This window comes from Rhizophagus irregularis, chromosome 7, assembly GCF_026210795.1.
Source record: "Rhizophagus irregularis chromosome 7, complete sequence".
Classification (NCBI taxonomy): Eukaryota; Fungi; Glomeromycota; class Glomeromycetes; order Glomerales; family Glomeraceae; genus Rhizophagus; species Rhizophagus irregularis.
Genome location: NC_089435.1, coordinates 838,951 through 865,234, shown reverse-complemented (window position 1 = coordinate 865,234; position 26,284 = coordinate 838,951). Strand labels below are relative to the sequence as shown.

General features: G+C 27.7%; 11 protein-coding genes across 11 annotated transcripts; 5 read left to right on the top strand and 6 right to left on the bottom strand.

The window, feature by feature from the left end:
* Positions 1-1,031: 1,031 nt before the first annotated feature.
* OCT59_027017 (mitochondrial 37S ribosomal protein uS13m) lies at positions 1,032-1,684 on the top strand (the record flags this gene model as incomplete). Its single annotated transcript, XM_025309314.2, has 3 exons — positions 1,032-1,082; positions 1,175-1,491; positions 1,567-1,684. 3 exons carry the CDS (start codon positions 1,032-1,034, stop codon positions 1,682-1,684), a joined length of 486 nt encoding a protein of 161 aa, XP_025177771.2.
* OCT59_027016 (uncharacterized protein) lies at positions 1,683-4,068 on the bottom strand. Its single transcript, XM_025317683.2, has 9 exons — positions 4,021-4,068; positions 3,712-3,938; positions 3,548-3,605; positions 3,405-3,480; positions 3,222-3,286; positions 3,004-3,138; positions 2,828-2,925; positions 2,450-2,750; positions 1,683-2,379 (listed from the first exon to the last, which is right to left on the bottom strand). The coding sequence occupies exons 1-9, from the start codon at positions 4,030-4,032 to the stop codon at positions 1,993-1,995; spliced, it is 1,359 nt and encodes a 452-aa protein (XP_025177772.1). The 5' UTR covers positions 4,033-4,068; the 3' UTR covers positions 1,683-1,992.
* Positions 4,069-4,356: 288 nt separating this feature from the next.
* OCT59_027015 (Tyrosine-protein phosphatase dsp1) lies at positions 4,357-6,470 on the bottom strand. Its single transcript, XM_025317684.2, has 7 exons — positions 6,128-6,470; positions 5,933-6,026; positions 5,835-5,850; positions 5,700-5,741; positions 5,581-5,624; positions 5,310-5,502; positions 4,357-5,227 (listed from the first exon to the last, which is right to left on the bottom strand). Exons 1-7 carry the CDS (start codon positions 6,400-6,402, stop codon positions 5,214-5,216), a joined length of 678 nt encoding a protein of 225 aa, XP_025177773.1. The 5' UTR covers positions 6,403-6,470; the 3' UTR covers positions 4,357-5,213.
* Positions 6,471-6,567: 97 nt separating this feature from the next.
* Positions 6,568-7,686, top strand: OCT59_027014 (uncharacterized protein). Its single transcript, XM_025317685.2, has 5 exons — positions 6,568-6,755; positions 6,860-6,950; positions 7,020-7,139; positions 7,209-7,290; positions 7,357-7,686. Exons 1-5 carry the CDS (start codon positions 6,617-6,619, stop codon positions 7,561-7,563), a joined length of 639 nt encoding a protein of 212 aa, XP_025177774.1. The 5' UTR covers positions 6,568-6,616; the 3' UTR covers positions 7,564-7,686.
* Positions 7,687-9,084: 1,398 nt separating this feature from the next.
* OCT59_027013 (uncharacterized protein) lies at positions 9,085-10,857 on the top strand. Its single transcript, XM_025310857.2, has 2 exons — positions 9,085-10,284; positions 10,375-10,857. Exons 1-2 carry the CDS (start codon positions 9,177-9,179, stop codon positions 10,566-10,568), a joined length of 1,302 nt encoding a protein of 433 aa, XP_025177775.2. The 5' UTR covers positions 9,085-9,176; the 3' UTR covers positions 10,569-10,857.
* Positions 10,858-11,087: 230 nt separating this feature from the next.
* On the top strand, positions 11,088-13,393 carry OCT59_027012 (uncharacterized protein). The gene is made up of 9 exons (XM_066136653.1): positions 11,088-11,249; positions 11,361-11,425; positions 11,538-11,840; positions 11,920-11,987; positions 12,070-12,168; positions 12,300-12,619; positions 12,692-12,814; positions 12,905-12,971; positions 13,041-13,393. Exons 1-9 carry the CDS (start codon positions 11,092-11,094, stop codon positions 13,182-13,184), a joined length of 1,347 nt encoding a protein of 448 aa, XP_065993122.1. The 5' UTR covers positions 11,088-11,091; the 3' UTR covers positions 13,185-13,393.
* A 3-nt stretch (positions 13,394-13,396) lies between these two features.
* OCT59_027011 (uncharacterized protein) lies at positions 13,397-15,854 on the bottom strand (the record flags this gene model as incomplete). Its single annotated transcript, XM_066136652.1, has 12 exons — positions 13,397-13,534; positions 13,801-13,884; positions 13,960-14,072; positions 14,209-14,217; positions 14,377-14,434; positions 14,563-14,666; positions 14,747-14,878; positions 14,956-15,105; positions 15,173-15,270; positions 15,349-15,450; positions 15,516-15,588; positions 15,662-15,854. 12 exons carry the CDS (start codon positions 15,852-15,854, stop codon positions 13,397-13,399), a joined length of 1,254 nt encoding a protein of 417 aa, XP_065993121.1.
* Positions 15,855-16,030: 176 nt separating this feature from the next.
* On the top strand, positions 16,031-16,618 carry OCT59_027010 (uncharacterized protein; the record flags this gene model as incomplete). Its single annotated transcript, XM_025317687.2, has 1 exon — positions 16,031-16,618. One exon carries the CDS (start codon positions 16,031-16,033, stop codon positions 16,616-16,618), a length of 588 nt encoding a protein of 195 aa, XP_025177778.1.
* Positions 16,619-16,688: 70 nt separating this feature from the next.
* OCT59_027009 (uncharacterized protein) lies at positions 16,689-17,618 on the bottom strand. Its single transcript, XM_066136651.1, has one exon. The coding sequence runs from the start codon at positions 17,413-17,415 to the stop codon at positions 17,008-17,010; it is 408 nt and encodes a 135-aa protein (XP_065993120.1). The 5' UTR covers positions 17,416-17,618; the 3' UTR covers positions 16,689-17,007.
* Positions 17,619-23,056: 5,438 nt separating this feature from the next.
* On the bottom strand, positions 23,057-23,696 carry OCT59_027008 (uncharacterized protein; the record flags this gene model as incomplete). The annotated part of the gene is made up of 4 exons (XM_066136650.1): positions 23,057-23,109; positions 23,183-23,257; positions 23,334-23,398; positions 23,482-23,696. 4 exons carry the CDS (start codon positions 23,694-23,696, stop codon positions 23,057-23,059), a joined length of 408 nt encoding a protein of 135 aa, XP_065993119.1.
* A 1,622-nt stretch (positions 23,697-25,318) lies between these two features.
* On the bottom strand, positions 25,319-25,855 carry OCT59_027007 (uncharacterized protein; the record flags this gene model as incomplete). Its single annotated transcript, XM_066136649.1, has 2 exons — positions 25,319-25,632; positions 25,741-25,855. The coding sequence occupies 2 exons, from the start codon at positions 25,853-25,855 to the stop codon at positions 25,319-25,321; spliced, it is 429 nt and encodes a 142-aa protein (XP_065993118.1).
* Positions 25,856-26,284: the final 429 nt, after the last annotated feature.

The window sequence follows — 26,284 nt, the reverse complement described above, 5'->3', positions numbered from 1 at the left end:
TGAATCTCATATTATTAAATTCCTCCCTAAAAGTTTTAATATCATTATTGATTTGCTAAGATACTGCTACAATATACCTTCTTTGGGTCTTTTCTATATGAACAGAATGTTAAATGTTTACAAAACGTTAGTAAAGTAAATGTTAGTAGAATGTTAAAGTGATATAAATGCAAATTTATTAATGGATTTCATACCTCAGCGACACAATTGTTATTATGAACACGTCTATTGGTCTGATCCTATGTTCTTTTCATAATTAACAAATGGCTGTCTCTTCAATGTTTATGTAATGATCGAAGCCATTCTTTAATTGTATATATGAAGGATTATATCTTGGTCTTAATGATCTTAATAGTTCAGGAACCAATTTTGAACTAATTTTCTTATTATCTTGGCTGTTAAAAACTTTGTCGTATCTCATTTCAAATTCCGGTGGTAAAGTTTTTAGTATCTCCTTCATTCCATTCTATTATCATATTATGAGTGCTATAATAGGCACTTCTTTGAACTATTTATTAAAAAAACCACAATGTAATAATAATATAAAATGCAGGATAGCTATTTGATAACATCATTTTAATTTGCCATACTTTTGTGAATTACTTCTTAGTTATATAAATGTATAATGTATTAAATGAAACAAACAAAATTTTTTTTTGTAATAAATCCTTTAGTTCTTTTTCTTTACAAAAAAAAAATAATAATAATATCAAGGAAAAGTATTATTATAAACTAGATTCATTTTTAAAAAGCATTATTCATTGAGTTAAGTAAATAAAAAAAAAGAAAATTTTGCAGTGTTAGTATTATTTAGCTTGCTTGGTATTTTTGAATACCTTAAATATCACAATATAAAAATTTCCCAAATTTTTTCTATAAATATTTTAACTAAATATTTATAGCACAAAATTTAATTCGTTGTCATACAAGATGTGAATATCCAATCAAAAATTGATTGATAAAATTTAAAAACTTAAAAATTTAAAAATGTTTCAAACTTTTATCTTTTTTTTAAAAAAATTAATTTAATAATGCCAGTTTTGTTACTTGGTGTTAGTTTACCCGATAAAAAGCTCGTTAGAGTAAGTATAAAATTATTGAATTAAATAATTTTTTTACAAAAAAGGAAAAAAAATATATATAAATTTTTTTATTTTTCTTTCCTTTCTTTTAGATTGCTTTAACCTATTTTTATGGAATAGGGCATAAAACAGCTCAAAAATTATGTAGTAAATTCTCAATTCATGATACATGTAAAATATCTGATTTAACAGAATCTCAATTAAATGCAATTTCTTTAGAATTAAATAATATGACTATAGAAAGTGATTTACGTCGTCAAGTTAGAAATAATATTTTACATCATAGAGCAATCGGTAATTATAAAGGTAAACGTCATGCTATGGGTTATCCTGTAAGGGGCCAACGTACTAGTACTAATGCTAAAACTGCTAGAAAATTAAATGGTAAATGGTTGAAAAGTTTTACTACGTAAGTAAAAAAAAACCATTTTGGATTTATTAAAAAAAAAGGAAAAAATATTAAACGGTCCATTTTTTTTTGTAGTTTAACAAATCCCGCTATTACTTCAACATCATCATCATCAAATGTTTTTATAAAGCCAAGAATTCCATTAATGACACATTTTAAGCCATTTGAGAATTTCTTTAGTAAATTCTTCTAATTCATTAATAATGGTTTTAATTGGTTTTTTTATTTGTGTTTATTTATGAAATAATGCGTTATGTTCGTAAAGAATTTAATAATGTAAAAAATGTAATATAAGAAAATATAATAACAATTTTACAACAATTTTCTTAATATTCCAATTTTATAAGTTTCTTTGCGATCCTAGTATCCATATGTTTATATGTTATTAAGCAAATAATTAAAATTGTAATGAAATCATAAAAATGCAAAGGTAAGAAAATTTATATAGAGGTAAAAAGAATACGTCATTCCCTTTATACTTTTTACCAACTAGCAATATAATTATTCCCTATCACTTCCATTATTACCACCGCTCGAGCTGGCCTTTTTAACGTATGGTTTCGTATAATCACTTTGTAATCTAGAAGTTAAAGTAGCACTACTAGTACTAGGCGCACCTTCAGCTTCTGACTTATTTGTTGTTGAGGCTTCGGATATTGTACTCTTTCGACTTCGAGTAGTTGGTGTAGCACTTCCTTCCGTTTGATCATCATCATCAATTTGACCATCATTAGATTCGCTAGCAGCATCATCATCATCCAAAGATCGTGAAATAACGCTATTGGACTCGTCATCATCTGTGACATATGATTCTGTATTATAACTCATCTCTCCGGACTCAGAGACTAGTGCCGTGTCTGTTGGAGAAATTACCGAAACAGGACGCGACTACAAATTGAAAATGTAAATTAATCAATAATATTAATGAATATATAAACATCACAAATAATTTATTTACCGATTCATATTCACTCTCCGATTCAGTTACTGTTCCATTATCATCCGAAATTCTTTCTACTCTTTCACTACGTCGACTAGTTGTTCTATCCGATTCGTCATCTTGATAATTGTTCTCAGTAATATTGTCGGTAACTTTCATAATTGGTGTAATTGGACTTGTTAATGAATCTGCAAGAACTTTCCTTTGCCACCATGAAACAAATGATCTCCATGCAATGATTGAGAATAATATTTCCCAGGTAAGGAACATAGACATGAAAGTAATAGCGGTAGGAATTGAATGATAATACATGAAGTACCTATAATAAGATTATTAAGAATTAATTAATTTCACCTTTTTCTTTATTTTATAAAAAAAATATTTTTTATATCATACCGTAAGCCACGGAAGTGAGCATCCAACCGAATTTGAGCATTATATACATCAAGGTTACTATTTGATATAGTAATTAATGCTTTAGTTATTGGCTTTTCCTGCATAATTAAAAGTTTGAGATTACATACACTAAAATAAATGATGATAAATACAAAATTCGTTTATAAAAGACTTACGGCACTCTCAATCATGTTCTCAAACATAACTACTTTGAGTTGTTGATCTTCTTTTGTGAAACCTAGAACTAAAGGGATCAACCGCCAAAAAGTATAAATGACGCGAAATAGACCCGATTGATATGTAAGAATGCACTAAGATAAAAAATAAAAATCTTTTAAGAACTCAGGTTTTTTGAAAATAATAAAATACAAAAGGTATTAAAAAAAAAGCTTACAGGGCGACTCGAATATTGCACCGTCTCATTCTTGGCCATTAATTCCAAACCGACCATAAAATTTCCTGAAATGATGGATCGTGGGTTAATTATAATTATAATTACCGTCATCACGAAAAGATGATGAATTTAAACACGAATACACGAATAATATGATTGATTAAAAATAACCATTAGCCTTACCTAATGCAACATTTCTATCCGAACTAGGAACATCTAGATCAATTAAAATATCATATGCTTGATCTGCTGTTAAAAACTATATAAAAAAAAAATAGTTTAATTTTAGGCATAAGTGCTACTAAAAAAAAGACATAAAAACTCACGCTGTCGTATCGGCCATTTTCAGTAAAATCAATAATCGCATAAGGAGAATCATCTTTACTGAAGTTTTTTTTTTAAAAAAAAAGCGTAATATAATTAATATAATTAATAAAGCTCCATATTTTTTTAGTAGATTGATCATGATCAACAAAATTTTATCACTTACTGATATTGTAAATATACAGGTTTCGCATGAGCAATTTTTGGAACATATATCATATAAAAGCCCAAATATGACACAAATGCGACTGAAATTAATATAAAGGCAACAGCGCTTATAAAAATTGTTTTTACAGCAGTCCGCTGAGTTTTTTGAGAAGTCAGTGCATTTGTGAAACGGGTAATGTAAGGCTCGAAAAGAAAATAAAGTGGGGAAAGAAAGAAATTTATAATCTATAAAAAATCAAAACTTTACGTGTTAGTATAATAAAATAGCGCGTTATACACGTTTTAAATAAAATTATCTAGATCTTACCTCCACCAACATTGTGAATTCCAACCAGTTTATTAATAAAAAATTATTAAAGTACGTACAGTTCAACTTTTGAGCTATTTAAGACTTATTATGTCGTATATTGATCTGTACTGGTATGGGTTTCAAAGTGAGTGGAGATAAATTCCTATTGACCCGCAATGGTAAATTACAAATAATAATTACGTTAAACTTGCTATGAAGGACAAATTTGTAGATTAGTTGTTATATAATTAAATTAAAATCATGCTTTTTCCATGTGAAAATGACGAAATCTACTAGGTTTGTACAGTAAAACCGGCAATCACGGATATCAAGTGACATTGGACGACATTAGTTTTCCACGCTCACGTTACAATTTTTATGTAGTCCTCGGCGAAAATAATGGAGGTGAGAACACCGCTTCTTAATTTGGACATAACTTCATTACTATCCCGAATAGATCATTGCTTATTATACCAAATTGAAACAGTGGAATGCTCTTTTAAAAAGCAATAAAAAAAAGTAACCGACATTATCTTTGTTTTTATTACTCAAAATGGATTTACCTTTAGAACAGAAAATTTTTTGCATTTCTATAAGCAACACAAAAAAGCCAAAATGTCACACTAAAGTTATCCTTAAAAAAAATTCATAAATGATGATCATTTCACATTTTTTTAATTTTGAGAAAAGTCAGGGAAAGGAAAGTGGTAATACGGGGGGATTTACGAACCATTTAAATAATTTTGAAAATATCATAGTTATTATTTATTAATAGCGAAGTTATTAGTAATAATAGCATGCAAAATCAAATTTGATGCAGATGGAGGACAAACCTAATATTAATTATGTATTCTGATTTCTGATCCTCTTCCCGAAAATAAAAAAAACCTCCGCAACTTTATTATAAAGTTTATGTGATATTAAAATAAACTGACCGCCATTATTTCGCTGGGGTTTGTACAAGATTGATTGTGATCATAACAGGATAAATCTCCCAAATCGAGATTACAATATAGTATATAAGATCCTTTTAATGGGATAAGTAATTTTTATTTCGTTACACTAGCTGTACCGTGGTTACTTCTTTTGATAATTATAATATGCACTCATTTTTAATAAATTATAAATATTAATGTAAATCTTTTGATATAATTTTATTTAAATAGTTTGGCAATAAAAAAAAACCCATCTAATTATCTATCACTAAATATTCACCAAGGGCAACCTATGATGAAATCATAAAATGTATAAAAATAAACGATTTAAATGAAACAAATATATCAGATATTTAAATTCATTATAATTACCCAAAACATCCCAATTCGGAACATAATTTCTATCAACGAGTTTCCATACTTGAGATACATCGAATAATTCAATAAACTGTTGATCCATTGAGCGTGATTTTGGATGCGAAAAGCGTCGATACTCATCAAAGATTGAAGTATACGTCCATCGTTGAAGCTTGCGAAGACATCCGATCAGACACCCTGTTCGATGCTTTTTAAAGAAACAAAATTAATATATATATATATATATATATATATATATATATAATAAAAATATTATTATATTTACTTTGCCCTTATTACAATGAATTAAGATAGGGTGATTACGTCGATCTAGAATGAAAATTTCAACAGTAATAATTTAGATTTAAATGAATTATATAATTTTTATTTTCTAATTAAACATACCCAAAATTACGGCCAAAGCAGCACTTATTTTGTCTTCAGGTACTAATAAATTGGTAATAAAATATTATTAAACACTGATCTTGAAAAAACGACACGAAAAAATTACGAAGAAAGTTTAAATCATATGATGTTTACTATGACAAAAAGGTTCCTATAAATATGAGTAAGAATTAATGTTAAATGCAAACTTTTTATACATATATAATAGCATTGAAACACGTGATTTTTTTTACCTTGTTACCAGCGATTTCAAATTGAAAAAATTTAATATCATTAGCTTCCAAGAACTTCATATTTTGTTCAGGGTATTCTTCTAAGATCAACGTTCTTTTTTTTTTACGAATTATATATAAAAAATAACGATTCAATCGAATCGATAATTCAATTGTGGTAAAACACAATATATTATAGATATTTACTATTCATACAGAATACTTTTTAGCCCAAGTTTCTTCAAGAAAGCAAAATTTTTTTTTTTTGGAAAACTACTTCTATAAACCCAATTTGACACCATATTAAAGTTATCAGGTGGTATAAGCTCTTCAAATTGACGATGTTCTTCACCTGAAGAAGTTGTAGACCAAGACTGAGTACGTTGAAAAGCTAAACTTGAAGTAACAAAAGGTATAGGTGTAGCTGCTGTAGTTGAAGTAGCCGAATTAGAGTCTTCATCTTTTGCTTCTTTTGCTTCTTTTGTTGACATTTTGTGAACTAAACGAAGGAAAAGATAATTACTACTGCCAATGAGGAGCAGCGGACTTTTTGGTCGCCAAAAAAAAAAAATTGTCAAATCTTACCAATTTTAATGTAATCTTTTTTTTGTAACACCAGTATAAAACTGAACTGAATCCGCAGTCAATCTGTAATTGTTTAGAGTTCCTTTGTTCACTTCTTTTCTTTTCTTTTAAAAAAAAAATATGGTAACTGTATTTGAGTGTAGCTTACATGGTCATATTAGCAATAAGTTAAAAGCGAAACTATTAGATAGGTTAATAGGAATTTGTGGGACTCATCCTTTTCCATTTTTTGAACATGAAATTGGGTTTATACCAACAAGTTAAATAAAACAATTATACTATGAATTTTATGAATTTTTATTAAAAGTAAAACAATCAATAAAGAAAATATATAATAATTAATAATTAATTATTAATTTATAGCGCAAACTGCGGAAGGACCTCAACGAAATGAGGATGTTTTATTAAGAATAAAATCACCAATTGAAGAAAATGATTTAACCAAACGACAATGGTATATTTATAACATATTTACATATTTAATTTAAATATATATAATATAATATTTAAAATTTCAATCTAGGACATTATGTCAACTTGGACATCCAGAAACAAGAGGTAGAACCGTTACAGTTAGACCTGTATTATATTCAAAAATTACAGTTGGTGATGCACTTAAATTTATGACAGTGCTTGGATACAGGTTAGAAACAAAAAAAAAAATTTTAAAATTTTTCAGATTTGAATAATAATTATTTAACGTACCTTTTAGTTATGCATTCGAATATACAAAGAAGGGAATTATATTTACATATCGTGATATTTTAAAAATAAGTATTACACAAATCTTCAAGGTAACGAAATCTTTATTTTCGTTCTTTACTCGTGATTGTAAATTAATAAATAACATGATCTAATAGTTGGAAGTTCGGCATGATGTGTCGAAATTAACACCGTTCGACCCAAAAGAAAATTGGATAGTAGAAGTGACGACTATACCAGTACAACAAGATCAAGTAGATAATTACTGCTCAGAATTGAAATTATTTGATGATTCTTTGAAAGGCATCTTGAACTTGTTTCATGTTGAACATTTAGTTTTACAAAATAAAATTCATTATTCCTAAAATATTATATTTTTTTGATTTAAATCTTTTTAATGATTTTACGAGATAAGGATAAGACTAGAGATAATTGATAGACAAGTGTCTGTTAAACAATTAATAAAAATGGGTTAGACGATTTTCTTTCCAATAATATTTTTATGTATAATATGAGTCTTTTTCGGCGGATGACGGGAGTCCGCTGATCATCAATTATCACCTGATACGACCATCTGGTAAGAAAGTAAATCTCATAATTTCGCAATTTAAACAATGCATGAAATTTTACATGAACAATGATATTTCCAATTTACTATTGACATTATTCAAATTGATATTTTACTCATTTTACTCATTCTCATACTCCCCACTGACTCATAATGAATATATTTTTTTTTTTTAAAAAAAAGAATAAATCAGGTATGTTAAGTGTGGGGTGGTTTATAATAAGCCAGTAAAAAATAAACAAATAAATTAATTATCAGATTTTGATACATGCAATATGCAACCAAACGTGACAAATTGTCCTACATATGTAGATCATTTTATACTTATATGATTAATATGGTTAAAGAACGTATCTAGAAGGGCTAATCATTATGATTTTTGATTTGTTCTTTAATAATAATGTAATAATTCTGGCGTGTTTGAATGAGATAACATGATTTTGCATCATTATTTTCATTGGATTTCAATCATTTTTAGCTCAGATCTCAATAATTGATCTCGTGGCAGTGCAAATTTTAAGTTCACACTTGTTTATAAATGTTTAAAAACAAGTATATTTATTGTATTATAAATTTATTGTATTATAAATTTTTATTGTTTAAGAAAAACCGTATTAATAATTATCATGTATATATATAGTTTCAGTCTATCCCTATATAAATAAATTTAAATGATACAAATTCTGTGTATAGAAGAAATCATTTAATTAGTTCTTGCAAAGTAACGTTTAACAAGTTTAAACCCCTACTGACATGGTAAACTAATGTGACACCATTGAATTACTTTTACCAAACCTTCCCCGATCACTCCTCCTAAAGAGTAAACTATTTGAATTTTTATGGAAATATTGTTATTATCATGTGACGAATTTTTTTGATTTTTTAGATGGAATTCTTTTTTTTATAAAGTCTTCTCAGATAAAGATGTTGAAGAAAAAAAATAAATTATCTTAATTTCCTTGTGTACAAGGTTTTTTTGTTGTTTAGGATCTGATAAACTTGAATAGGAAATGGGGCTGGTTCAAAATAATATAAAAATATTATAAGGAACAACTATAGGAACAATTCGTATCGGGATCTGATAAGTGATAAGTCCCTATTTGACAATATTAAGTGATTTGTGGATGAGCGCATGCAATAAATCTAACCTGAATTGGAAACTCTGAAAAAAAAAAATCTGATAAAAAAAAAGTTATATGTAATTTACACGTTTTATTATACTCGGAGATCTTTTTTTTATATACTCAACTATACTCAACATATATATATTGTACTTTAAAAAACGGTTATAAATACGACCCCAGTTTTTTTTTTCGAGAAAGAAAAAAAAATATTATTTTTTTTCTTTTATTAAAAATAATCGTTCTTAATAATAATAATAATATTATATATGTACATAGATTTATTACTATGAAAAACTTATTAACACAACATCAATTAATAACAACTTTAAATAAAAATATTCAATTTTTCGCTCCAATCTTAATATTTTATACTATAATATTATTAATTTTTATAATATTATTAAAAATGCCAAAACCGGTTCGTCGTATTAGTTCAAAATTATTTAATATAATTTCTTCCACATTTTTATCGTCTCGTTCTGTGTCGCTGTCATCATCATCATCTCCCATTTCTTCGGAAAAAAGCCAATCATCATTATCTTCGCCACCTCAATCCCAACCCCAATCCCAATCCCAATCCCAACCTCAACCTCAACCTCAACCTCAACCTCAACCTCAACCTCAGCCTACTCAAACTGTTAGTGAATTTCCTGATGCTGAAACTGCTGCTCTTTTACAAACTGTTCCTTCGCCAAATGAATTAATATCTTTTGATGAATTACAACAACTGGAAAAATCTGATGATGATTCGTGTTTGAATTGTTTGAATCCTTGTGATTCTCATTCTAATTATCCATCTTATTTGAAAATTGATTATGAATCTTCTATGCATAATACTGTCAAACCATATATAAAACATGTTTTAATATCAACTGGTAAAGGTGATTGGGAAACAAATATTGAAGATGAACGTGATAGTTTTGCTGCTAATTTACATAAAGTTATCAATAATATTAAATTAAATGAAAAGTCGTTGAAAAATAATCATGAAGAACATGAAAATACTGATCATTCAAGGGTTATAATCACAAATTCTTCAAGAGAAAATGATTCATCATCTACAAAAGGAAATGATATATTAATATTCCCTGAAAATATCTTAATTAAAGATGTTACTACTAAACAAGTTACGGATTTTTATAAAAGATTTTTAATACCAGAAAATGCAGAAAATTATTTGGATAATAGTTATCTTGATGATAATTTTATAATTGAAAAAATGCCTTATAAAGCTATTATTGTAATCTGTTCTCATAAACGAAGGGATAAACGTTGTGGTATTACTGGTCCTTTGTTAAAGGAAGAATTTGACAAAGTCTTGAAAGAAAAAGGATTGGATCCTCAAACGCGTAAAAACGATGGCGTTGGAGTTTTTTTAAGCAGTCACACTGGAGGTATATATTATTATATATATTATTATATTATATTTTTTTTTTTTTTTTGCGAAAATTCGATTCAAATTTTTTAATTTTTTAAAATTTTAGGACATCGATTCGCTGGTAATGTTATTGTATATAAAGAAGGAAAAGGAATATGGTACGGAAGAGTTATACCATGTCATGCTAAAAGCATAATAGAGCATACTATAATTGAGGGTTTAGTAATCAAAGATTTATATCGGGGTTCAATGAATGGTAGTTTTGCTTCTGGTTGTGGTGGAAGGAATTTTGATTGGTAAAACTTTAATCCTTAATATAATAATAACATTTGCTTTTAGACGATTTTTTTTTTTTTACTTTTCTTAATATAGAAAAAAGTATAGCATTTTATTACATTTTACCAGTTTATACAGCAATAGATAGACTTGATTATAATAATAATTAATTGTAAAGAACATTCACACACTTTTTTAAAAAAAACACTTAAAAAGAAAGACTAAGAAGAAAAAAAGCTTCTTTCATGTAAAAATCATGCTTTTTAATTAACACGTGTAAATCAAAATAATAAAATTTTAATTAAAAACTCTTAAAATTTGGGATTTTCGCAAAAAAAGAAAATTTTAAAGATTTTTAATTAATAAATACGCATTGAAATGGTTAATTCAAAAATTAACTCAAATTAATCAAACGCACATCACGATTCACAATATGATTTGATCATCCAATCATAAAATAAAATATTTTTTTTTTATATTACATTTTTTAGTACACTGAAAAAGTGACATACATAGATCTCGATCGATTTTTTTTTTTTTTGAAAAAATGGCTTCGGTAATTCCTATTGAACCTATTGAACCTGTGATAAAAAAAAAGAAAACTCAACCGAGTCGTAAGGGAAAAAAGGCTTGGAGAAAGAATGTTGATATTACTGAAATAGAAAAAACGTTAGAAGGGATAAGAGACGAAGAGAGAATTACTGGGTTTGTAAAAAAAAAGATAAAATAATTATTGTTATTTTATATCAATTTTTTCTTTTTAATTGTAATAATAATATCATAATATTTATTTTTTATTTTATTTTTGAATATTAGAGGTAGAATTCGTGATTTACCGGACGAAAAAATTTTTACAATTGATACATTGGGTGATGTTGAAGGTAAAATATTATTTTATCATATTTTAATGTTAAATAAAATTTTTTCTAAAAAAAAAAAACTATTTAATAATTTCATTTTTTTTTCCATTGATTCGTTCTATTGAATCTAAAGTTAGGAAGAAAATAAATAAAAAATTTGCCAAACTAAAAATTGATCAAATAATAGAAAATAATAGTAAAATTCCCGCAATATTTTCAAAACCAAAAAAACAAAATGATCATAAAAAACATTATGTATCAAAGTATAATAAATTTAAATCAGAAGAATCAGAAGAAGAAGAATCGAAAGAATCAAAAGAATCAAAAGAGTTGGTAAAAAAAAAAAAAAGTGATCATGTTAAATTAACTACTGAAAATTCTGTACCTACTAAAGTTTTATTAAAAACTGGTGAATATGATGTATGGAATGAAGAAGGTATGAATTAATTTTTGGGAAAAAAAAACAGATTTTTTTTTTCTGATGTAGACTTAATAATTTTATTATGATTATTTAGAATCCGATGAACTACTTCGAGATGATGACAATGATTTCTTGCCTCCAATGAAGAAACGGAAAATTAAGGTGAATTAATCATTCAAAATTATTAAAAATTAGTTCGTTTAATAATTATTAAATTATTATTATTTATTTCTTAATTTGAAAGCCACCTCCAACTATGAACGTGAAACCATTTGATACTATTCCAGCTGTACATTTTCCGCATCCAGGAACTAGTTATAATCCAAAATTTGAGGATCATCAGGTATAAATTATACTTACTTCCATCTTAGTATAGGCGTTGCTGCCCGTTAACTAACTTAGTAGCTTAGTATTTATATTATTATAACACATGAAATTTGCATATTAATAATATTGTTTTATTAAATCAAAAAGTCTCTACTTAAAATTGCTCACGAAGAAGAAGTAGTCAAATTACAGAAAAAAGAAAAATTGCAATCTCAGCTTCCTGTGTTATCTGAAATGCCAACTTCAGTAATGAATCCAGAGGATATGGTGGTTAAAGATATTGATGAAGAAAAATCTTCGGAGGATGAAGTTGAGGAAAATGAAAGAAATGAAGTGATTGAAAAACAAGTTAATAATCAGCATAAAAAAACAAGGACAGAACGAAATAAAGAAAAAAGGAAATTTGCTAGATTAAAAGAAGAACAAGGAAGAAAAGCTAAAAAAGAATTTAGGAGAGAATTGGAAAAGTATTAAAAATTTATATACTCAATGATTTTTTTTTTCAAACAAAAAAATTTAACTTTACAATTAATGCTTAGGCTCCCAGAGATAATTCAAAGCTTCAATCAAGAATTTACAGAACGTGAGAAACAGCAAGCTGAAAAAGCCAAGGCAGCTGAGGAAAAAGCAAACTTACCGTTGAAGAAGATTGGAAAATATTCGTATGTAATTTAGCTCTGTATATTCTCTTATCCTAATCAATTTTGTCGACTAAAAAAATGTGAATTTTTATTTATTTTTGCTATGATTAGAGTTAAAAAATTGCCAATTGATGTACAACTTCAGGAAGAACTGTCTGAATCATTAAGAACATTAAAGGTATCGTAATTTTATAATGCATAAATACATTTTGAACAAAATCTAATAAAAATATTCTTAAACAAACAGCCGGAAGGAAACCTATTTCGTGATAGGATGGTTAGTTTAGAAGAACGTAATATAATAGAACCTCGAGTTAAAGTGAAAAAGAGGAAACGAAAATTTAAACTTAGAGAATTTGAGAAAAGTTCTTACAAGAACTTCAATAAGTAATAACCATGACTTCCTTAGATAGGATCTATATATTAATTTGACATTTATTAAAATAATCTCCTTATATCCCTTCTGCCACTAGTATTAAAATAACCTTGTGAAAATACTGAAAAAAGTTTTTTTAATATTATTTTTTAACAATAATTTGTCTTATTTATTAAATTTTTCCTGAAAGTAATTCTACGAAAATAATTATTAAGGATAAATGTATATTAAACAAATCCGTGTGTAAGTAATTGCTTATTTACAAAGTTTTGGTTCCACTTTAATAAATCATTAATATCCTTAACCCAATCAACTCCCTCATCAATTCTGTTCACGCAAGGAATTGGATAAGGTGACATTTGTACCTATTAAATAAATAAAATAAATATTATGTTAAACTTTCATATCCTTATTGACGAATATGGTTCTTTTATTGGCACATTTAGCGCAAGTACCATGTATTTGATTAGGACCCTTTTTCAGAATCAAACCGATTCTCATTCTCTGTATACTGTATCTTTTTTGTAAACCACCATATCTTTAATTTGATTGTGCTATGACGCCCTTAGAGAAAAACTATATATTTCTTTTTTTTTTAAAAAAAAAGTCAAATTAAATTATATGATCTTACCTCTAACCATTCTCCTTTTTTCAACATGCATATTATTCTTCCATCTATTGTAACTTCTACTGGAGCACGACTTTCTTCACCAATCTAGAAATTTAAATCAAAACTTTAAAAATGAAGAGTAAAATTAATATTACGTAATTACATACTAATCAAGCTTACCATTAGTTGTATTTTTACATCTGGTGGTAATAAAATAGGTCGAAAAGAAAGTGATCTTGGACAAATAGGGGTAACAATGAGACTTTGCACAGATGGATGTATTATAGGTCCTCCTATATTAATTTACAATCCAATACATTGAGTTTCTAATTTTAATTTACGAGTATCTTTTTTGGATTCTGGCATTATCAATAAAATAATATGATCTTATCAATAATATTTCGAGCATAAAACGCGTCCAACTTGTACCTTGAGCTACTTATCCCTTCAATGGTAAGATTCATCATTGATTAATAAACCCCAGGCAATTTGATCCAAACCATTGAAGAGATAAACATCTTCCACTGATATATGCCAGGTCAATATTCAGTTCTTTCAAAAATTTCTATTCATAAGTAAATAAATAAGAAAACATGCCAGCTGACAATGAGTATGCTGTTGAGCCTGTAGGAGTGGCAATTATCAACCCATCCGCCTAGATAAAAGAATGAAAATGTGATTAGCTATATCTTATACTGTATTCTAAAAATATTTCATATTTCATCTGTGGAGAAAAGGGGTTGACTTCATAAGATTACTTAGTAAACCATTAAGATAATTTACCACAGCATCCGTTAAAAATTGTCCATCCACAAAGCATTCGATGGCAGTAAGGTGTGGATAACGCCCTCGATGTAAATTGACTTCATTCATGGATTGTAAATTACCTGATTAAAAAAAAAATACAATATCTAAATCAGAACTATTGTTTAAATAAAATTTACGCTGCTGTGTAGCCATTAATTACCAATCTCAATGTCATCTTTTGTAATTCTTTTCCCTTCTGTGTTCCACATCGAGCAAGAAAGTCTCATGCGAAGTAATAGCGAGACGTTTCCTTTGATTATGTCTTCTAACGCAGATTTGTAATGTTGTAAATCTATCCAATGATATTACATCAGTCAAGGTATTCTAAAGTATGTATTGATATTTATTCACACAGTTTATTAAGGATACGAAAAGGAAGCAGAAATCCTAATGTCCCCATCGAGAATGATATGACTGGAGGAACACATTGATTGAAAAGTGATGAAACGTGAAGAATTGTTCCATCGCCACCTATTGTTATAACAAAATCTACAATACGTGTATATTCATCTCCATGTCCTAATTTTGTTTTAAAATATCATTTAGTTTAATTCATATAAAAAAAACATTTGATTAAACCACCCACCTTGTGAAATAAACACGTATGGTAATTCATTTTCAAATTTTTTAGCTACCTCAGGTTCAACAATGATATTTATATTAGGATAAGATTCATGTAACCAACTGAAGAGTTTATTGTGGAAATAAGTTTAATGATTTAATAATAAATCATATGTAAGGAATTTTTTTTTTCAGACGTACTTTACAATTTCCAAGAGTGCTTTATCAGTTGATTTGGTAAACGGTTTTTTCACAACCAGAACTGAGCGTGGAGGTTCCATCCATTTTAATCGATAATTTACTCTAAAGAATAAGATGTTCTTAATTTTTTACTTAATCGTAACGTAAATAAGAGAAACTTTATTTACCCATATGTTGAACCGATAATTTCTTTAATTTCTGTAGTGGCTTTTTCAGTCGTTGTTGACGTTTGAGATATATCTTATATTCAATATAAAAATAAGTAGGTTTAAGCTTTAAAACTTCACATATGCGTAAAGTAAAAGCAAATTACCAGATTCTTTTCCAATTTTACTCAATAGAAATTCTACCCTGTCGGGTAAATCCCTTGTATTTGAATAATACCGAAATTTGATAAAATGTTTTTGTGGACTAGAAAAAGGAATGGTATGACATAATACACGTCTGTTATAGTTTTCGGTATTAGTGAAGAGTTTAAATAAAGGAATTACTCGTCTAAAAGACATGAATAAAAATTAATAGTTCTAATAAATGAAGATTTCTAACATCTAATCAAATGCGTTAATTAAATCTGGTGACTTGTGTTACAATAGTTCTATGGATATATGTGTTGTTTATGGTTGCTGGTCGTTATGCGTGTTCTTCCTCAATTTCTTAATTTTCAAAATTATTTTTATACAATATGCAACCTAAAAGCGCTTTTCCTTCGGATAAATCATCATATATTTGGGCAATTACTACTGGCCTTCTAGGCTCAAGCTGTTGTATTATACAACTAATCCTTAACATATTCTCGATCAGTTGTGCAGGATTCAGCATTTTAACACCATATCGACCAATATTTCTATCTTTTACCACGGTCCTGATATTATATACGATGACTAAGTATGGGTTAAATTCGAAACAAACCTTAGTTACATTGCTGATTTCGTTATCTTTATCAACATCTCCAGAATTGATTTCTTTATATAATCAAGGAAAAATTACAATATCACCATTTAATTTAGAAAAGCCTTTAACAGAAGAAGTTGAAATATTTGTTGTTCAAATCAATGGAATAAGTTGCGAGGGATGTGCTAATAGGATTAAAACTCAATTTGATTCTAAACCTTTCGTGGTAGATTCAAAAGTTTATTTTAATAATCAATCAGCTATTGTTAGTGTTATACCTGGTAATTATAAACCAGTTGATATTGAAACCTGGGTGAAAATGGTAGACTTCAAATATGAACCAAAAGTTATTCAACATTATATTGAGAATAAGTACTAATGATAGAAAATTTATGTAACTATATATATTCTATTTTTTTCATCATTTAAATTAATCATTGATTGTTCTAATCATTCATCATTTGAAAGAAAAGAAGATATTTTTATTAATATATAAATAATAACTAAATAGGTTTTAGAGTTAAAACTCTCTCTTACAGTTGGTAAATAAAAGAGAATCTTAATCTGATTACTATAATAATAAAAACCTTCTGAGATGTCTATAAGTTAATTATATGAATTAAGAATAAAAAAATTTTTGAAAAAATATACAAGTCTATTATTAAGAATGTTTATATACGGGCGAGACAATGAAATATGATCAGATCGATTAAACATATATACACAGTATATGTATATATATAATTATGTAATCTTATTAATTTTATTTTACCAATTCCAACCAGCACACCTTCCAGCGCTATCCTTTCCAACTAGCCACACAGTTTCCCAATAAAGTATGAGTTGCGAAACAGATTTTTTACAATTTATAAAGAACTCTCTTTCTTTAATATGTCTATATCGAGATCTTTTTTCGTTAAATGTAAAGGTAGTTGTTGGTTTTGGAGAGGGCATCATGTCTGGAATGCCTTCGATAAGTTTCCCTTCAAATAAGGCGTCAAATGCTGAAATGTCTATTTCTTTGTATTCATAGGTTTGACGTCTTCTACGATTTATCGGTGGATAAGTTTGGAATCCCTGTTTATTATGTAAAGATGAAGGCGTTGGTAGCATCCGACATACTCTTTGTTTGAGTATTATAGACATCGCAACCGATCGCAATTCACGAGCATCCATTGTTACTTTTTGCTTTTAAAAAATTTTAAAAAATTAAAAAATGAAAGAATTTTGATTTCAAAAGGTTTCCGAGGAAGAGTTAATTAAGAGAAGTGTAGATGTTTGGACGGATAATTTAGAAAATGTGATAAGGTACATGAGGCAGAAATGTTTGGGAGTACTTATTTGATTTCTCTTTTTTTCCTATCAAATCTTTACAATTTTGGGTTAATTCGTCATGTGTTGCAAACAAAATCCTTTTTGTATTGGGAGAATAAATAGTAAAAAGGGATTTACTGTAATTTGACTGAATAAATAGCAACTTCAAATATTAATCAGTCACAACATTTAATACCAAACAATAATGTATTACAAATGATACAAATGATACACACACTCTCACCTGTTCATATCGGCCGGCGATTTTACAAAAAGCATGTTCAAATATATTTAAGCCATTGTTATCTATCTATACGCCAATTTTATTTTTAATTATTTAATTAAATAATAATATCCTAAATTAATGAAATATTAAAATATTTTTCTTTTATTTATTTATTTATTATTTCTTTTGATAGATTATGTAATCGCACGAAATTCGGATTGTAACATGGTATATATTTATTTATATGTTTGCAAATTTTTAGGCAAGGATTAACTTCGAAATGTCGAACATTCTTATTTTAGCTCGTGACCATCCCCAAATATTTCTACCATATGAAAACCTTGAGATTTTCCCTATTTTATTCTAAACGTGAGAGTTTTTCCTTCATTGAAAATTTCAAATTCCTAAGTAGTAAAAAAAAAATCTGCTCCACCAATAAATTATTTCAAATAGAATATTGTTCATCTTATAAAAGAAAAAGCAATAGATCCACTAATTTTGCGAGAAGGAATTGATTATCAGTTGTGTATCATTTTTTAAATCATAATCTTTAGCTGTTAGTATTTTTTTTCCTTTTGTTCATTATTCAGCTAATGCCAATAAAGTGTAACCTAAAGTTACAAAACAAAAGGCAAAGTTCATAATGCTGGTCAGAATGGAATTATCATATATCTTGGCCGGAATTAAAGCGATAATTAATAATCTAACAATTTACTGAATTAAGTGATAGTAAATGATCCTAATCCTGTAGCTATTCTATACACGTTAATATTCATAATAATTTGAATACATTTTTGTTTCTATCTTGCAATAGACTAACTTTAGTAGTCTATGATTAGCTGTTTCAAAAGTTCTTTTACTTTCTCGCTGTACAGTACATGTTGTTTAGTGTATTCCGCGATTTTTGCTTCGAATCGTGTAGTTTAGCATGCATTGAATGAGATCTAGATTAAAGATTTTTAACTGTATTAAATTTATTTGGATTTAAATTCTGGATAATAATAATTGAATTTAGAAATATGGATAAGATTATTGATTTGAATTATGGCAATGTGTATAAACTAACCTTGAATTTTGGTCAAAAGTTGGATAAAGTTATTAAAATAAGTGAATATAATTATATTATTCTAATTTAATGTTTCATGCAACTTTCTTAGATTTTGGCCATGTTAAAATATATATATCAAATAAATCTATTTGCATAACGATGTTACTATCCTATCTGTATTGCAATTTCTGAATCTAGAACGGAATTAACACAGTATCTATGACTAGATCCGAGAGAGATTGAAAACAAATAAAACAAATGAAAGGATGATGCCGATTTTGATAATATTTACGGTATTGTGATATCTGCAGGGATTGAAATTTTCTGACTTTTAGTCCTAGTCAATCAGGTTTTCGAAATCTCATATGTCATCAAATTTAACGAAGAAGGTCGAGGACAAATTTCAATGCATATTAAGTGTCGCATAATAATGTGAAAGAAGTTCTGAACGTGATTGTGGTTTTGTTTAAAAATACGGATTTGAAAATAGTAGAAACGAAAGAAACGTCATTATGATTTAATTGTACGCACGTGATTTATTTTTAAAATTTCATATGATCGATTTCGTTAGTCACCTGATTTTAATTAACGTGTAAGCAACTCGATCACTCCTTGAATAGGTTGCAAAGTTAGAATAATGAGAGTAAATCGGAATTTTTTTTACTTTGCCTCCAAAATTTTTGACAGCTCTCGTGATCGATGCGATGATGTAATGATCGTGCGGATCGTGTCGTGCGACAATCGATTATATATATATATCCCGACTCTATTTTTTTGCACTGAAAAACAAAGAAATGTACTCTTCTATAAATTCTCCATTTGAAACAGTTCACGCGGTCAAACATTATTTTGAAGTCCAAAGAAGTGGAGTTGTTTCTTATTTATGTTTAAATTGGGAAATTGAGGATTGTTCTAGCGTTCCTTGATACAAACAGGAATTTTAAGATCGAGTCTGGACAAAAACTGATGCAAGGTTGTGGTGCGGTTGAATAATTAAAGTTATTACTATTTTACGTCTTATTATTCAACAACGTTATTGTGTTCCGCTACCTTTTTGTTTTTGGAGCTTCGTCTTTGGGAACCAGTCTCTCGGAAATGAAACAAAATGATGCTGGAACTGCCCAGGATCCGCGTACTTTGATAGTATCATATATTTCTCTCGCTACTTAATATTTGCTATTACTATTATTGTATCTGATTAATTGTGCGATAATAGATCTCTTATATATACCCAAATCCTATTTTTTCTATTCAACATATTTGTCTAAATTTAATGACATGTTAAGTTCTACAAGTACTCACGCTAATCCGTCAGTTGAGGGAGTTGAAGGTTGGAGCGTAGTGGCTGTCAAAAATTTTTTAAATTCCCACAAAGATAAATTTTCTCTTAACAATGGTGAAATCGAGATTTAGAAACGGTGTAGCGTTTCTTTACCAAAAATACGCTTTTGCAAGATGGTTTAAGGAGAGGACCAGCCATGAACATTGCAGACTTTATCACTCAGTTGAATAATTAAAGTAGGTTCTATCATAAAATAGTTTAACGACGTGTTATTCAATAAATGTCTTTCTAGTCAGGTATTTTCATAGTATTTATTTGCTCATCCCATTTTTTGTTTTCAGGACTTACGTCAAATGAAGTTTTATAGTGTATTCCGTCACCACTGATACTAGTACTTCTAACACATTGGGAAGGATTTTTAACAGAAGTAAATCAGTACAACTTTATTATTGAATAGGAGAGAGGCTTTACTAAGGTTAGATGAAGTTAATTTATTTCTTACACTGCATGTCTCAAATATAACTGATGACCATTTTTTTCTATTCAGAATATTGATGATTGAGACAAATGAAACTGGATCATGTGTTAGTTTAGATTAATTTAGTTCGCAGTATTAGTTTAGGGATGCCATTTCATTTTGTAAAATAAACCCTTGTATCATAGCTATGAGCCGAATCATATACCTAATTTATCTTTTTATAAGAATTAATAAGGCGCTTATTAGCTACTTGCATGCTAGTGTGCGTGTGTAGGTTAGTTTGCATTATGAAAAATAACGAAGTCATGTTATTTTATTAAACCATATTAGAGATAAAATGAGACATTGCCAAATGGAATCTTTCATTAACATCACATCGAATTCTTTCAATGAGATCTGATCAGATAGGCTAGATATGAATATTTTTATTTTGGTATTTTATCAATAAAATTCATGAATTTCTTTTATTTCTCAATCCGCGACAAAGAATGTTATTATTCGTACAGATTGACTTATAATTCATAGTGTTTATTTTGAACGTCTAACTACCAAGATTGCTTTGCTTATCTTCAAATGAGACTTAGCATCACCAAATATAATAAAACCAGAAGTCACTTTCAGACCATTTACTTTGTTGATGCTGATATGGTGGGATCCCGCCTAATTATTTATTGTCTTAGAACTTTTATTATATATTGCCGTATTCGTGCAATTAAAACTTCAATACCATGAATAAAAATTTAATTTTCAGCTCTCTTGCTGAATAGGAGTATACAGTATTACTACGGTAGCTAAGACAGATCTTTAAGCATAAAAATTATATTTAGGTATAAGGTGTTCTTGCTATCATCAAAATATTTTTGAACAGAACGAAGGATTGATTCTGAAATTAATAGTCTTTCTTGGAGAAGAAAAGATATTTTAATTCGAATGGTAAATAAAATTCACAATAACATTTGGAAAACATGTTGTGAAGTGGTTGCGGATCAAGCAGAGGTAAGCTAGAAAAATAACAAAAATGGGATATCAAGCAAAAATGATCGCTCGAGCTTTTCAAATAGGCGAGCAGATTTACGCAAAACAGTTATTTCTAGAAACATTATCAAACCAATGATGGGTGGTTGGACTTCATTAGAAACAGATATACTAAATTGATTTGTATTATAGTAATTGACACGATCTTTTTTTTAGATATGTATAAATGTGTGATAAAGAGGCGTATTTAGGAGAATACGTAAAAATCTTGAAGTTTTAAAATGTTGCATTATTTTATTATTTCGTATTGCAGAGTTTATTTTCATTAGTAATTTTCAATTTCTTTTATATATATTGTAAAAATAATATAAAATTGTAAATAAACTAAACTAGTAAACCATATTTTTTTTAAAAAAATTCTTTGATGCTAATGTAATTTCATAAGAAATTTATTTTCTTATATTTCAATCTTCGATTATATTCATCTAAAATAAGTATGTTATAATACAGTAGTTGATTTTTTCATTTTTTCATTATACAGGATATGTATATTATGCTATACATACCTAAATTTTCACTCATTGTTTTGTCACAGTATATTTAATAATTGCTTGCCTCATTTAAAAACTCTCATTAATACTTGATGAATCATTTAAACTTTTAAGTACTACTGAATAATCATACTTTGCACTACTTTTAAGAGGATTTTTAATTCCAGGGTAATTTGCATCTTTATAATTATTTTTCTTAATTTTATATAAGGGATCCATTCAAGTAACTCCCAATTACTCCTTGGGTTTAATTGTACTTTTTAAATAACTTTATCAACATGTTCATTTCCAATGGTCCAATTGTCAAAATTTTGTTGAAATCTTTTGGAGTTACATTCTTTGCGTCAATTAAGAAAAGTATTTGATTTATTACATTTTATTCGTTCATCGGAAGAATCATCTGAGTTCGCAAGATTAGCAACTTTATTCTCTACATTAATATTCATATTTTTGAAAAGTCCAAGTCTATTAATAAGTTAGTTAATTTTGTAATTAATGTAAATGTTTAAATGTTTACGAATTTAGATACGATCAAATTAAAATGACGCAGTAATTCAGACCGCAAGCACGTGATCCGAAATGAAGTTCTTAAATACATTTTATCGATTCTTGGTTGAAATTAGTCAAATTACCGTATTTTTGAAACAATTATTTTAAAAACGCTTCATGTAAATTTACGTACCACAAATTAAAGCATTTGGATAACTAAGGTTTTGCTTGAAAAAAAGTTAATTTTTAGAGAGGAATGACTTGGGATTTTTAATTATTTAATTACAAAATTATATATAAGTAAAATTAACTCATACATATTGAATCATTTTAAATGTAAAAGGAATTTTAGATAATAATATTAATATTCTAAATTATTTTTCCGATGTTTCCATTAGATATTACTGGAAACCCAATTACTTTAGTATCAGAATTATATATTTACATATTTTAGTTAAATCTTTTCAAATTCTCTTTCATTAATTGTTGTACCATCCCGGAATTTTCCTAGAATATAAAGAAATCCTATTAAGAATAATAGATAATACCGATAATAAAGAAATTTAATAATCAATTTTACGTTCAATTTCTACTTCGACTTTTTTACTGAGTCTTTCAAAATATTTGTGAAGGTTTTCATCATCATCATCAAACACTATTTTTCAAAAAAAAAAAATTAATTTTTTTAAAATAAAGAATTAAACAATTTAATATATATATGTGTGTATTACATCCTTTCTCAGATTCTATTGTTTCTATTTGTTTAAGTGAAGGAGCAATATCAGTATGTTCGTTACTAATGACATAATAAATAATTGACATATTAGATATTATGACTATTGTCAGATAATTAAAAATCGAGATTCTTTGTATGATTACCTTATTTTCTCGATAATAGGTTCACTTTCATATTTATTATTACATTCTCCTATAGGTTTTTCTTCTTTGAGTGAATCGCTTTCATGTTTATTATTACATTCTCTTATAGGTTTTTCTTCTTTGAGTGAAAGAATGATGAATGTGTGTTCGTTATCAGGTAGAACACTAAATAATCGATAAATTATTATTATTATTTTTTTTGATAGAGTTAACATGAGAAAAATATTTTGTTATTTAAAATATCTTAGAAATCGAGAGAAGTATGTAAATTAATTATTACCGTCGTTTCGTTCTGAATAAGATCCAGATCAATGGTTCTAGTCATACAATAGAAAGTGATAGAAAGTGATTTAATATATAAATCGATTGATTTGAGAATAATTAAAATTATAACCATGTTTGATAATTACTCCAAATGCAACCGCAACAACAAACATTAATAAAAATCATTATACAAATTCCTAAAACCAATTCAGTTAATTCAATTAATTCAGACATTTTCATCAAAAGTGAAAATAATAAAAAAAAAAGTGAAAGTTTGAAGTAATATTTTTAGTCAAATTTATATCAAAAATCAGTTACTAATCGTGAGTAACAAGTTAGTGACATCACACTCGCAGTGACTCGTTATTTTGTTGGCATCACAAGTATTAAAGAAATTTCTTATTAATATTTAACGATAGCTTTTCATAATGATTCACATGAATTTTTTGGCTTTATAGACGTACAAAATCAAGGCGAACATAATTACCACTCTTGTTCTGTTTAGCTGTTAGCACATTTGATTTTCTCATGATCATTAACACGTGTCTAATTGGCGCAGTTCTTATGAATTCGAGTTAGAGCTTTGTCATTGCCTCACTCGAAACCAATAATTTATACAACTGCAACACGCGAAAAAAGTTAAAATATATCAAACAAAGTACTGCGCAATTTTTTAACCAATTAGCGTAAGATTATTCAATAATCGTTGAATGAGAATAAGGTGTCTATACTGCCTCCGATCACAAAGATATTTACGAGTTGACTCTGTAGATTCTGTAATTGACTCACGAAATACGAAAAAAAAAGACAAAAAATCATTTGTTTATACAATATATTGGTAAACTTGAAATAAAAAACCTTTGGATTTTTTTTATGTAATTATAATTGCAAACTATTTAAATTATTTGTATGACTGATAAATTCAATTGCTTTTTTATTATATGATTTTCATAAAAATAAAAAAGGAATTGCGGATTTCCAACATTCAGTGTAGGGTTGCTAAATTGTAATTTAAATCATGTACTAGTAGTCTAGTACTATGAATGGGAAATTATTTTTCCAAGGGGTTGCATTTATCTATTATGAAAAAGAAGAAATTGTTGATAGTGTGCTAAATTTTTATTTAATGGTAAAGAAGACATAGCTAATTCCTCCTTTAGAATTAGCAGACTTTACTAATAACAAAGTAGGATTTATCTGCTTTAGTTGGTTATCAAGTGAACAAGAGAAATAAAAAAAAATAAAATAAAAAAGAAGAAAAAAAGGGAATAAAAAAATAAAAATAAAAATAAAATAAAAAAAAAAGCAGGTAATTTCATAGGAATTACCCACTTTGCTCACCCTTACCCAACCAAAACAAACAAATCCAGTACCCTCCTAAGTAAAATTTGTGAACTCCCCGACTCAATGAGTTATCCGTTCTAATTTTAGCTTAGGAAGTTACCCACTTTGCAAATAAAAAAATACACACCTCTTTTAAAGTCTCTTGAGTCACCATCCGGAAGGCTTCAGCTGTAACCTTGGATGCACCAAGCATGTCTCATGCGAGGCGTGAACCCTGCAGTGTGCGCACCTACTCACGTCCATCCGGCAAACTTGTTAATTTATACATACCACGTAATACCCTAATCTCGTTCTGCCTATCCTTATTCTGTTTAACATCAATAGACGAAGGCAATAAATGATAATTTCCCTCATCTTTTTTTGCTGAAATTTTTTCTTCTGTAGTATATTCTTCTAATGCATTATAATCTATTCCATCACCTTTGTTAGCGTCTTCTTCGACACTAGAAAGTTTTCTGGCTATATTATAAGAAGTAGTAGGTTGATCTCCCTCATCCCAAATTGACTCGTCATCTCCAACCGTTGAATCATTAATTATTTGAACTACGTGATCACGAGTTGATAAAGGAAGTTTTGGTTTTTGTTATTTACTGTTAAAGAACCAGGTTTATTAGTTGGGGGCTTCAAAATTTCTTTTTCGGATTTCTCAACAGCAGGCTCTTGTTCTTTGCTCTTGTTCTTTTTCAGTTTGTGATTGCTGTGAAGATGGGGTGGTGGGGATGGAACTTGTGTAGTGTTTTTTCCGGAGTACTATTATTTTCAACATGATTAAATAACGAATACTTTTTTGTATATTAAAATATTTTTTTATTGAAATTACGTTTTGATAAACAACTATCAAATTACCCTAAGAATGTCCTTTAGACGATTTCTTATGTCGTGGCATTTGGGTGAATTTGATGAAGTTGGTGTGAAGTTGGGTAAAAAAATTATAAAGTTAAATTTTCGTAAAGAGTTTTTCGTAAAATATATAAATTAAAATTATAAATTAAAATTTATTTCGTAAAATTTTTTCGTAGAAATAAATTTTTTCATATTGAAATTGAAAAGGATATTAAGACCTTTTTATATATTTTTTTGTTGTACAAACTTTTTATAAACTATGAGCAATAAACACACGAAAACGCGAAAAATATCAGTTTTCGCGTCTATTAAATAAATTAACTCAGATAGTTCAGATAGTCTATATAGTCTC

Coding starts and splice junctions, on each gene's coding strand:
- OCT59_027015 (XM_025317684.2), bottom strand. CDS start 6,402: ATGTCAACAAAAGAAGCAAAAGAAGCAAAAGATGAAGACTCTAATTCG. Junction 6,027..6,127: donor CTTGGGCTAAAAAGTATTCT/GTATGAATAGTA, acceptor TAAAAAAAAAAG/AACGTTGATCTTAGAAGAAT. Junction 5,625..5,699: donor TGCTTTGGCCGTAATTTTGG/GTATGTTTAATT, acceptor TTTTCATTCTAG/ATCGACGTAATCACCCTATC.
- OCT59_027013 (XM_025310857.2), top strand. CDS start 9,177: ATGAAAAACTTATTAACACAACATCAATTAATAACAACTTTAAATAAA. Junction 10,285..10,374: donor TTTAAGCAGTCACACTGGAG/GTATATATTATT, acceptor TTAAAATTTTAG/GACATCGATTCGCTGGTAAT.
- OCT59_027012 (XM_066136653.1), top strand. CDS start 11,092: ATGGCTTCGGTAATTCCTATTGAACCTATTGAACCTGTGATAAAAAAA. Junction 11,841..11,919: donor TGATGTATGGAATGAAGAAG/GTATGAATTAAT, acceptor ATGATTATTTAG/AATCCGATGAACTACTTCGA. Junction 11,988..12,069: donor TGAAGAAACGGAAAATTAAG/GTGAATTAATCA, acceptor TTAATTTGAAAG/CCACCTCCAACTATGAACGT.
- OCT59_027009 (XM_066136651.1), bottom strand. CDS start 17,415: ATGGATGCTCGTGAATTGCGATCGGTTGCGATGTCTATAATACTCAAA.
- OCT59_027014 (XM_025317685.2), top strand. CDS start 6,617: ATGGTAACTGTATTTGAGTGTAGCTTACATGGTCATATTAGCAATAAG. Junction 6,756..6,859: donor AATTGGGTTTATACCAACAA/GTTAAATAAAAC, acceptor ATTAATTTATAG/CGCAAACTGCGGAAGGACCT. Junction 7,291..7,356: donor GTATTACACAAATCTTCAAG/GTAACGAAATCT, acceptor ATGATCTAATAG/TTGGAAGTTCGGCATGATGT.
- OCT59_027016 (XM_025317683.2), bottom strand. Junction 3,606..3,711: donor CCTGTATATTTACAATATCA/GTAAGTGATAAA, acceptor AAAAAACTTCAG/TAAAGATGATTCTCCTTATG. Junction 2,380..2,449: donor CGGAGAGTGAATATGAATCG/GTAAATAAATTA, acceptor TTCAATTTGTAG/TCGCGTCCTGTTTCGGTAAT.